The sequence below is a fragment of the Malus domestica genome, chromosome 09, assembly GCF_042453785.1.
Source record: "Malus domestica chromosome 09, GDT2T_hap1".
In the NCBI taxonomy this organism is placed as follows: Eukaryota; Viridiplantae; Streptophyta; class Magnoliopsida; order Rosales; family Rosaceae; genus Malus; species Malus domestica.
The window spans coordinates 29960114-29972187 of record NC_091669.1 but is presented as its reverse complement, the minus strand read 5'-3'; the positions used below and the strand labels follow the sequence as shown (position 1 = coordinate 29972187).

The window sequence follows — 12074 nt, the reverse complement described above, 5'->3', positions numbered from 1 at the left end:
CAAGAAAAATGTATCTGAATCATCATCGTTTCAGGCTCTAAATACCTCTGCTGGTATCCTTCCACTTCCTGCATCAAACCCTAACTCTCAGGCATTTGTTGCTCAGGCTTCTACCTTTACCAATCAAGGTTGTGGAACGGATCGTAATCACAATCATGGAAACTTCAATCGTGGAAATTCAAGATTTTTTAATAATCAGAGGTCAAGCAATTTCAATCGCTCAAACGCCAATAATCAGCGTTATATTCATGGAGGTCGAAATACTTTCTCTTTCTACAACAAGAAGAAATTTTGCTAGATATGTCATCAGTTTGATCATGAGGCTTGTGATTGTCCTCGTCGCATGAATCCAGCCTATGGTGGGAAATCTTCTCATTTAGCAATGTTTGCAAACACATCATCTTCCACTCCTGCTTGGATTGTGGATTCAAGAGCCAGCTCCCACATGACCAACTCTTATGCTACTCTGCAAAACCCTGAAGCCTACATTGGTCTTGAACAAGTGTACATTGGTGATGGCAAAGGTTTACCCATCACTCACTCTAGCTCTACTGTTTTGAATACTTCCACTAGTGTTTTTAATCTAAATAAAGTCTTATATGTTCCTGATTTGAAACACAATCTTCTATCTATAAATCAATTTCTGATTGATAATAAATGTTCCTTGCATCTTTATCTTTCTCACTTCATTGGTTTTAAAGAACTTGTTCAGCATGGTTTCTACCCATTTCTTTTCTCACCATCAATAACTGGTTCTCCTAAAGCACTTACTGCTTTTGTGAAAGCCTTAAGAGATCTCCGGCACAACAGATTGGGTCACCCTTCTGTTAAGATTGTCAATAAACTAGCATCTCAATCTTGTATTTCAGTCTTATCCAATGCTACTAAGTTTTTTTTGCTCAGATTGTGCTTTAGGTAAATGTTCTAGGCTTCCTTTTGTCTCTACAATTTCTACAACTAGAAAACCTTTAGAACTCATCCACACAAATGTTTGGGGCCCTTCACCCATAACTTATACTCAAGGTTTCAAGTACTATGTCATTTTTGTGGATGACTATACAAGATATTGCCGGTTCTATCCATTGAAATACAAGTCTGATGTACTGTCCACTTTTATTCAGTACAAATCTATGGTTGAAAATTCTTTGTGCCCAAAGATTATTGCCTTAAGGTCTGACTCTGGTGGAGAATACCTAAGTACTCATTTCTTAACTTTCTTAGCTACACATGGCATTTAGCATTAACTTACCTGTTCACACACCTCTGAACGCAAGCATCGCCATTTAATGGACTCTTTTGGCAGCTTCTAAAGTACCTCACATCTACTAGGTTGAGGCATTTGACATAGCAATCTATCTCATTAATCGATTGCCTACTGTCTCCATATCATCTCATTGGGAATCATTGTATCATAGACCACCCAACTATAATTTTTTGAAAGTTTTTTGCTATGCTTGTTTTCTTTGATTAAAGCCTTACACATCCTCAAAGTTGGATCCCAAAGTAAAGGTTTGTGTATTTCTTGGCTATAGTTTGAATCACAAGGGTTACAAGTGTCTTGATCTTGCCACCAACAGACTGTATATCTCCAGACATGTTTTGCTTAATGAATCCAGTTTTCCTTTTCATCATCTATCAACTCCCACACCAGTCTCCCCACATTCACCTACTAGCTCAGGATCCACCATTCCTTCTACTCTTACCTTTACTTTTCACCCTTCTTCTTCATCTACCACTTCACCAATACAACCTTCAGCTCCAGCTCAAACTTCTTCCTTACACTCTGACCCTTCAATTTCAAGTCTTTCAGCAGCAGTCCCAAAACCCATCACCACCAACCCCACCCAACCTATCAATACTCACTCAATGCAAACAAGGTCCAAATATGGTATTTTCAAGCCTAAAGCTCTCACTACTACTAAGCACCCTTTTCCTTCTCATCTTTCAGTAGATTATTTACCTACAACCTATCTTCAAGATTCAAAGTACCCTCATTGGTGCCAAGCAATGCATGAAGAAGTCAATGCACTTACCAATACTAGAATATGGTCTTTTGTCCCTCAATCTTCCTAACAAAATGTTGTCGGATGCAAATGGGTGTTTGGCATTAAGAAAAAACCTGATGCTACTGTAGACAGGCACAAAACTTGGTTAGTTGCAAAGGGTTTCAACCAACAGGAAGGTCTTGACTACACAAAAACATTTAGTCCTGTAGCCAAACCAGTCACTATTAGGCTTCTTCTTACTCTTGCAGCTCAATGTGATTGGTTTTTAAACCAACTTGATGTTAGCTATGCCTTTTTACATGGTACCTTAATTGAATCAGTGTTCATGAACCAGCCTCCTGGTTTTAAAGATTCTACTAAGCCTTCTTATGTGTGTCACTTGCACAAATCATTGTACGGTTTAAAACAAGCTCCAAGAGATTGGTATGAGAAGCTTCATGGGGCTCTTCACTCTCTTGGATTTGTAGGATCTCACAGTGATCATTCTATGTTCATCAAAAAGGCTCCAGATTTGGTTTTCATCCTCATCTATGTGGATGACATTTTGGTCATTGGCCCTAATTCTGCAGCATGTAAACAAGTGATACAACAACTCAATTCTCTATTTCCTATTAAAGATCTTGGAGCTCTACATTACTTTCTTAGAATTGAAGTTAAAAGATCTTCTTCAGGTATATTAATATCCCAAACCAAGTATATCTTGGATTTGTTATCCAAAGCCAACATGGTAGGGGCTAAACCATGCAGCACACCCCTTAGCACTTCAAACTTGATCATGAGTCTTCCTTACTTGAAAATGTCATTGAGTATCGCTCTTTAGTTGGTGCTCTTCAGTATCTTACCTAGACAAGACCAAATCTTAGTTTTGCAGTCAATTTTGTCTGCCAATTCATGCACAGCCCTCAGATTTCTCATTTTAGGCAGTTAAGAGAATTCTTAGGTATCTTAAGGGTTCTATTGATCTTGGTTTATGGTTCTCTAAGTGTTCCACTACTCCTACCATCACTGCCTTTTCTGATGTTGATTGGGCAGGTTGTGCCCTTGATAGAAGATCAACTAGAGGTTATTGTGTTTTTTCTAGGAAACTCTTTAATTAGTTAGAGTGCTAAGAAGCAACCAACAATAGCTCGCTCCTCCACTGAGGCAGAGTATAGATCCCTTGCCAATATTGCATCTGAGCTTACCTGGATTTGTAAATTGTTGGTTGACATTGGTTATTACTTGCATAGCTCTCCCCAACTATGGTGTGACAATATTTTTGCCAAATCTCTTGATAAGAATCCAATCTTTCATACTCGGACAAAGCATGTGGAAATTGATTATCACTACATTCGGGAAAAATTTTTGGCAAAACAGATTTCTATGCATTTCATTTGTACTCAAGATTAGGTGGCCGATATCTATACTAAATCTTTTTCCAAGTCCAGGTTTTTGTGTCTCTGTGACAAACTTCATTTTCGGGTACCTCAGTTTCGTTTGAAGGGGATATAAAGGATAATATTGTAACTACACTATCTAGAGATATTACTTAGTGGTTAAGATTTCTGTTAGTTAGTTACATTTTGGTTTCTTAGTGGTTACAATATACTTGTATATAAATACTCAAAGTGTAAGATTATTCTTTATGAAATGAATACATAATTTTCCTAATAGATATATGCACATCGTGTCCATCTTGCAATGAAGAGATGTTTTCCGTATTACAATCAAATCTTGAGAAAATTGAACATCTTCATTGTAGTTATACCACAAACTCCTAGCACATTGGGAGTATGTGGTGTAGTGTATTTTAGAGCACATGTCATGCTTGTTGTACTCCTAGAATTTCATATTCGTTTTCCAAGTGTTGAAGCTCGGTCATGATAGGGAAAAACTGGTTTGTAGATTATGATTGTAGTTATACGTACCACAAACTCCAAGTAGTACTAGCCTTTTGTCAAGGACTTGAGTTAAGAGAATGTCTTCTATAAATTGTAGACACAATCACATTGCATTGTAGTCAAAGTAGATGATGACTTCTAGTAGATATAACCATCGTGTCCATCTTGCAATGAAGAAGAGGTGTTTTTCCCTAGTACAATCAAATCTTGAGAACATTGGATGTTTGGATGTTTGCCTTGTAGTTATACCCCAAACTCCTACACACTGGGAGTATGGTGTAGTGTATTTTCGAAGCACATGTCGTGCTTGTCGTAGTACTCAGTAGCGGAGCTACACTGGGGGCAATGTATGCTCACGACCCTAATAACCCAGTGCTCCTCCTTGTATTTTGTTGTCTTGACCTCATAATTAGTTCAAAGAAGACCAAATTTGATGGTGTAGGTGGAGCGGTGCTAGCTATTTTGCATACCATCCAATTGGAATTTGGCTTCATCAATGGGACTGGAGATACGAATTTTACTTCCTAATTCATCTTTCGCTTGCAAATTAGAATATTACAGAATTCATTTAATTACGTCTCTCATTAATTGTTTCAAAAACTATCTTCTTATTAAGTCTTGAATTTGATCCCAATTTACATTATCATACCTCCTATCAATGATGGAGTTTTAGTTTTCTTTTCAATGGATTGAATTGATCTAATAATTGAGCATTTGTAAGACTCATGGCAACTGATCACATATATTTGGTAATTTTTTAATACAACGATATATTTATACTAAGGGTGGGGGAATGAATTGGCTGTGAACTCATCATTCACGACACTAGAACCTAAGAACTCTCACTTACAAGTGAAGAGTAATAGCATTAGACAATAGTATTAAGTGAGACGTGTATTTATACTTATAAGTAGGTTAATTCATTAAGTTTTTTTTTCCTTGTGAAAGCCTTATTTCTCATGACCCCATTATTACAAAATTCTGGCTCCGCCACTAGTAGTACTCCTCTTAGAAATCCATATCCATTTTCCTTGTGCTGAAGCTTGGCTACGATAGGGGTAAAGTGATTTGCAAATTATGATTGTAGTTATACGTACCACAAACTCCAAGCAATACTAGTATACGTACCACAAACTCTAAGCAATCCTAGCCTCTTGTCAAGAACTTGAGTTAAGAGCATGTCTTCTCCAAATTGTAGAAATAATCAACTAGATTCATTGCATTGTAGTCAAAATAGATGATGACTTCTAGTAGATATATGCCCATCGTGTCCATCTTGCAATGAAGAAGAGGTGTTTCCTCTAGTACAATCAAATCTTGAGAAAATTGAATGTCTCCTAGCACACTGGAACAATGTGGTGTAATGTATTTTTGGAGCACAAGTCATGCTTGTTGTACTCCTAGATATCCATATCCGTTTTCCTAATGTTGAAGCTCGGCCAGGATAAAGACAAAGTGATTTGCAGATTATGATTGTAGTTATACGTACCACAAACTCCAAGCAGCACTAGCCTCTTGTCAAGGACTTGAGTTAAGAACATGTCTTCTCCAGATTGCAGACTTAGGAGGAGCTCCTGATCAGGGTGCTTCCTCATGAGTAGCTCCGAAGAGACTACTCCGAAATTGTACGCCTAACATTTCTCTGTCACGTACCTTTATTGTAGAAGCAAACAGAAGAAATAAGCAGAACACTAGTTAATCGGGCTATATGCATGATTGAAGCATTTTGCTACAGAGAGATAAGTACTGAAGCACGTACGAACTCGATCAGTTCCTTACAATATTATTATACAGGTTCCCTAAAATTTTATGGTAAATAGTAAACGCTTATGAGGAATTGCTTTTGGTCTGATGGTGGTTTTGGATCTTTCATGTTTCATTTGTTTGGGATTCCTTGTGCCTCCTTGTTTTTTTCCCTGAAATTTTGAATTATGTATGTACAGACTTTTGAGGAGGTCCAAATTTTGAGTTGAGATGCTGCTTTGGTTGTCTTTCAGTGCTTATTTTTATTTTATATTCCATATTTGGTCATCCAACCAGCCCTGCATTGCATTGATGATTCTTAACTGTAGATGCATGAAGATCGACTTATAATAAAATGCATCACTGGCCAGTTAGATACTAGTCACGCGCCTGAGCCATGCAAGCCTGAACCCTTCGAGTGATCATTTAGTCCCATTAGGTGTGGGGTTTCGTTTACTCGTGGATTTTCTCTCTTATATTTTCTCGTGACACTAATAGTGGATCTTTGCGTGAAGCTCACGACGATGTAATACTAAGTTATTTCGCATAATATAGACATACCGTGTCCGGTAGGTTCATACATGAAGCAACACAACACATTATAAGCACATAACTATGTAAGCTTAGCCTATGTGTCTCTCATAGTTAAACAAGGAACTTAGTCAGGCCTATATAAACCTCTTCCTTCATCTGTGTGAGCAAGCAACCCACGTTTCATCGCTCATGGGCAACACAGTGGTACCTTCAGGATATTCCATATTTGACTTGCGTGGGTAAACGGAGACCTTGTTATACATACTCCTTCCAGCTGGTGGCTCAAGAGAAGAGTCCATAATGCAATTAGTGGAGCCGTTTAGGGACACAGGGCTAGCACCGTTGTTCATCTCCTGCGCACGGCCATGTACAACATAAGAGGAAGAGAATCCTTCCCCACCTGCCGTAGGGGTGAAAGGTCCAGAAGATACAGTGATAGAGTGTTGACTTTTTCCTTGTGCAGTTACTGTAATCAAAGAAGATAAGCCCGGTGATTTGAAAACTTCAGTTACCATGTAAGATTGTGATATTTATGGAGTTTATGAAGACAAAATCATACAAAAATATAAGAAATAGAGAGAAGGATGTTTGAATATCAACATCTCTTATGCGTCTTCATAGTTCATACCCTATTTAAATTCTGAGTTAATCCTGTGATGCCATGAATTTCTGTCATACTTGGGGTCTGGGTTTGTTTTCTTTACTTGTTTTCGTCTCCTTTGTATCAATCGGAGTTGTAAGCATGATTGTTTGTATTAATAAAATGAATTATTAGAAGTAGTTAACTACAAAGTCAACAGAGGGTATGTACTTCATCAGACATCTAAATTACAGATTGAGATGACGTTACGTTTCTTTACCCTATGTTTGGATGAGAAACTTAAGTTCCAAGGATGCATGCACTAAATTTATTAAGAATGCATGCACTACAAAGATTAGATAAAGAGGAATTTCAAAATTACTAGATGCATTAAATTTGAGAGAACTCTTAAATGACACTTCAATTTTGAAAGTCCTTTGTTAAATGTCTTTGTAGCACATTTGTAGTGCTTCCGTAGTAGCTTTCATGTACATGTTAATTAATGTATGCAGGAAAAACAAGTTATAAACTCAATACAGAATTTGCTTTTCTAATGAATTATACTCTAATAGCTTTCCAGTAGATGCTTATTTGCATCTGAACCTTTCAAGATGCAGCAATTGTGAAGTATTCACATATGCAAGACCATGAGTTCTCTCACAAATCTTGAATCTTGGCACAAGAGCTCAATTTTTTGGCATACTCTTTATAGCATATACCCACAATTATATTGACAAAAACATAAATGGTAAAACAACATTTCAAAAGAATTAGAGAGAGAGAGAGAGACTGGAAACGTCTTTGTTTCATTCCAGACATCATGGGGATTTTCTGAAAGCTACCCACTGAGTGACATCTAGAATTCTAAGAGAACCCTCCAAAATCTAACAATTGATTGAGTGAAGAAACATGAACAAATACCCCTTGAGGGAAGGGATCCCCATTTTTGCCAAAAAACGGGACTACACTCTCAGCCTTCTGATTTGTTTTAATGAAATCGTGCGGCTAGAAATATAACATGCCTTAATACCTCATCTGAATAGTAAAAGACACCAGAAAGTTCTCTGCCTCCTCCATTGACAAAACCTATTGGGTTCTGAATGGGTTGAAGGATCTGGTTCTGGGTCGCAATTTTATTTATTTTTAAGCTTAAGGTAACTATTAGTATTTTCACAATTAAAAAGAATTTGAGCTGTCCAACACAAATGCAATTTGTGGCAAATAGAGAATAGTTGCTGCTACTCTCCTTAAAACCAGAGCTCCTTTCAGAGAGCTGAGAGTTTAGTTAAAAAAACATCATAGCTGTTTAATCAGACCTTTATAGCTAACCAGCACAATCTAATTTGATGTACTTATTTTGTCCCAACAAAAAAAAAATGAAACATATGAAAGCAATGATAGTACAGCAGTAGGGTATAAAAATAGAAGAGAGTTTTCGGGAAAAACAATACCATTATTCTCCTTTTTCTTCTCTTTAGTATTGGTATTCGGAGACAAGATCGCAGGTGCATTACGCCTGACTTGTTGATGTTGATCAGAAGCTGGATTTGACTGGAAACTTGAAGATAAGATCTGTGAAGCTTCTTGCCCTTTCCGAGAGGACATGACCAAAGGTAGCTGACTTGATTTACCTGAAGAGGAAGGTTCAGAATGTTGTGAAGCATACAATAGATCTATTCGAAGTGTGAGGATGCGTAATCTTTTGCTTCTCCATCTCATCAGATATTATTTCTAATGGAAAAGTTCATGCAAAGCACATTCTTGTAGATATGAAACTGAATAAAGTCCATAAAAACTATATAAAAAAAAAACATATTTCATGGAATTTGATGTAAAAATGCATTGAAAAAAACAAACACAACTTGAATAAATAAAAGAATAGAAATAATATAACTGTTTTAAGCACTCAACTTCCATGGAGAAACATTGTAATAAATTACAAAGAATATAAATACCTAGCAGCTGACACTAATTTGAAGTTAAAAAGATACTCTTACGCTCTCTCAAGGTATGGTAAGCGACCTTTGCTGCACTCAACTCTGCCTGCTTTTTGCTTCTTGCTTCTTGACCTATAAAAGTTTCTCCTTCTATCTCCACAGACGAAACAAAAACTGGAATGTGAGGTTCACCAGACATCCTTGAGCTATAGATTGGTATAGAAAAACCTTCCTTCTGAATCAGTTCTTGTAAAAGGTTTTTGAACAAACCAGAATCATCCTACGGAAAGAAAAAGAGAAAAACACGCAACGAAAAAAGATATTTAGAGATGCTCTAAACTACCACATTTAACAAGAAGACAAAGAGCACATAATACATAATTTTCCACCTCTTGAACTCCATTTGGAAGAAGGGACATTAAAGCAGCTTTTGCAACTGCATGTTCAGCATCCTTGAGTGTGGGAAGAAACTCTTGACCCTCATATGTCTGTCCATCAATAGTTACCCTACACTTGAAACGACAGTTATGTGGTGGACCTTCCCGCTCACAAGAGTAGACAGGTAGAAGCAGATTTCTCTTTTGTGCATAAGTTTGCAGTTGATTCTTGTACAAATGTTGCATATCTATACCCCATATTAGAAGAGTATAAGTTGTAAATCGACTTAATGATAATCAAGACAAAGTTCAGACAATTCACAGACGCTAAAGAATTTAAGGCATTATATGCTCGTCCCATTTATGTTTTGCATATCCGTTTAAATTAGAGTTTAACATTCAACAGTCTCTAGCAAAGCTATCTTCAAATTTGAGATAAAAAAAAAAGTTATTTCTAGGCTCGGTTCCCTCCAATAATTAAATTCAAAGATCATTTTTTTTATTTGCGAAATAATCTTCAAAACGTTAAGTCTCAGTGAAAAGATTATAAAACATTAAGGCTCAGTGCCAATCACCAGAGAATATACCCATCTTGCCCGACAAGGCGGCATTCGCCTGAGAAGCAGCACCTGATACGTTACCACTAAACTGAAGTGGCACCTGAGGAATCTGATGCGTTTCTTGAGTCTTCGGCTCCACTATCTCTATCTCTCGTGCTTCATGTGTAGTATCGGAATCAGTGGCCGGTTCCACTATCTCTATCTCTCGTGCTTCATCTGTAGTATCGGAATCAGTGGCCGCAGTCCAAGGAACAGAACCCATATGTGAAAACGAATTTCGGCATTCAATTCAGGATATGCAATCAGGTTAGGAAAATAGAAAAAACCAAAATACATGTAAATAAAGATTTCCTTCCATAGGCAGAATTATCAAGTAAATAACGGCGTCGTTTTGGGATCGAGCGCATACCTGAGAACGAGGAAGCGGAGGAGGAAGAGGGAGGACATGGTTGAGGGAAAGAGGAGGGGCTGGGAATGGGATTCCTGGGTTTGGGTTGGGGATTATCAGAGAGGTGGTCGAAGGCGAGCTTAGCAGCGTCGTTTTGGGCTTCTTTGGAGGACCTGAAGATATCGACAGTGTGGAAGTCGAGGCCGTTGATTGTGACGGTGGCGGAGAAGCTAGGGTTATGGTCGAGGCCAACTTTGGTGGTGTTGTACTCCGGCAACCGCCATTTCCTCTGCTGGCAGAGCTCCTGCAGCCTGGATTTGTACATCCTCCTTTTTCCTTTTAGCAAATAGCAATGCAAGCTCTGTCGTTTCTTGCGATGGGAAATGGAATATATATGGGAAAAGCCTTGTTGATGCAGTTTAAAAAAGCCTTGTTGATGCAGTTTACTCGACTTGTCCTTTTCTATTTGTTTGGTTACGAATAATTGTGAATTTTAATTTCTGCGTTTGCTGCTTGCTACCCTTTGTTATTTTTTTTCGGCTTCTTGTTCAAGTTTACTAATTTGGGCTTGGGTTGTGTTCATTTGTCTTTATTGGGCCTTGTGATTGGTATTTCATTCACAAGATTGTTTTAGTTTTTTTATTGTTCGAACATTGTTAAATGTCATTTCTCCCTCTTCAGTAATACGATGTTGCCACTATTTAGTACTATAATTAAGTGATATTTTGTTATTGTTTGTAACTAAGAAATTCTTGAATCGAATTTGTGAATGATGAGTTCGATACCAATTTATTCCCTCCATCTGTATTGTAAATATACCCTTGTACCAAAAAAAAAAATTTCTGGTAAAATTAGTTTAACTCGCAAGCGTAGCATGGGCGTGAAGGACATATCTATGTCTTGTAAAATTAGTTTCTGGTAAAATTAGTTTCTGTCAACAATTAGTATTTTGTATTTGTTTGGCTTATAGTGGATTTGTTTCTGACTAGCAAAGTGCCCGAAAATTTTCTCCAGAGGAGGGGTTTAGTTTTAGGGAGTTTTAACGAAAAACTCACGGTACTGTTCACTTTAACAAAAAATCACATTTTTACACTAAAAAGTCAAACCTGGTACTATTCATTTTACCCTTTATTTTGCCCTTATCATTGAAACTCAACGTTTCAAGCCATTTTCATTAGTTTTCCTTTAGTTTTACATCGTGAAAATTATCGTACACTGTGCGTTGGTATTTTTTTAATGTTCAGCTATAGCGTCATGATTATAAGACTGGTTTAATCCTGCATTGATTCTCATTTGAACGAATTTGTATGTAGGGTTTCTTTGTAAGTCCTTTTAAAATGGTTAAAAAAAAATTTGATAAAAATGTTTTTGAAATCAATTATTAGCAAAAATGTCAAGTAAAGTCTAGAAAAATACTTAATGTGCTTTCTGTAAGAAGCACCAGCAATATAATAATGATATGTCAGCCGAGTCATCTAATGTGACATGTACGGCTGAACCTATAGCTCATCAAGTATACCTGCACACGAGTTGGACCACCTATTGTGGTCTATACAACAGGGCTGGGTGCAAATAAGTACGCTCAAGTGTTACTATGCGAATAATCGCAGGTCACCTACAAGTCGGAACCACCTAATGTGGTTTGTACGACAGGGCTATGCACCTAACTTGGATCCAAGGTGAGCGTACAGTGTGGGAGGTGAACATCACGTGAAGAACTGTGCCCTGGCCACAGGCAGGAGCACTAGCACCTAGGTGCAGGATAATGAGCTCTAAATGCATCTACGTATAACCACAAACAATGCATCCACTATCATCAATATATACTCACTTGAAGCTTACCTGGGCGTCCACAACATCAAGCAACAATATGCATATCTATACTAATGCATACTTTAAAGCATAATGAATTTGACATGGCATTTAAAGTCATAACTCCTTTTAAAACAAATTTCTGGGAAAACACAAAGCATATATACGTATATATAGAAAATCAAAAGCCCACTCACAGGTATGTAGCTAGATCGTAACCCCCGAGTCTCGCCTGGCTGCGCTCGTCTTCCGGAAAC

At 37.5% G+C, this 12074-nt stretch overlaps 1 protein-coding gene across 4 annotated transcripts; it reads right to left on the bottom strand.

The window, feature by feature from the left end:
• Positions 1–6156: 6156 nt before the first annotated feature.
• Positions 6157–10481, bottom strand: LOC103444440 (double-stranded RNA-binding protein 1-like). 4 transcript variants are annotated; one of them, XM_070805574.1, is made up of 7 exons: positions 10027–10480; positions 9633–9833; positions 9070–9305; positions 8741–8960; positions 8195–8374; positions 6605–6629; positions 6157–6574 (listed from the first exon to the last, which is right to left on the bottom strand). In XM_070805574.1, exons 1-7 carry the CDS (start codon positions 10328–10330, stop codon positions 6316–6318), a joined length of 1425 nt encoding a protein of 474 aa, XP_070661675.1. In that variant the 5' UTR covers positions 10331–10480; the 3' UTR covers positions 6157–6315. The 4 variants fall into 4 exon arrangements, with proteins under 4 accessions (XP_070661675.1, XP_008381590.3, XP_028964338.2 ...); XM_008383368.4 differs by having other exon boundaries at positions 6157–6629; positions 10027–10481; XM_029108505.2 differs by having other exon boundaries at positions 6157–6629; positions 9645–9833.
• Positions 10482–12074: the final 1593 nt, after the last annotated feature.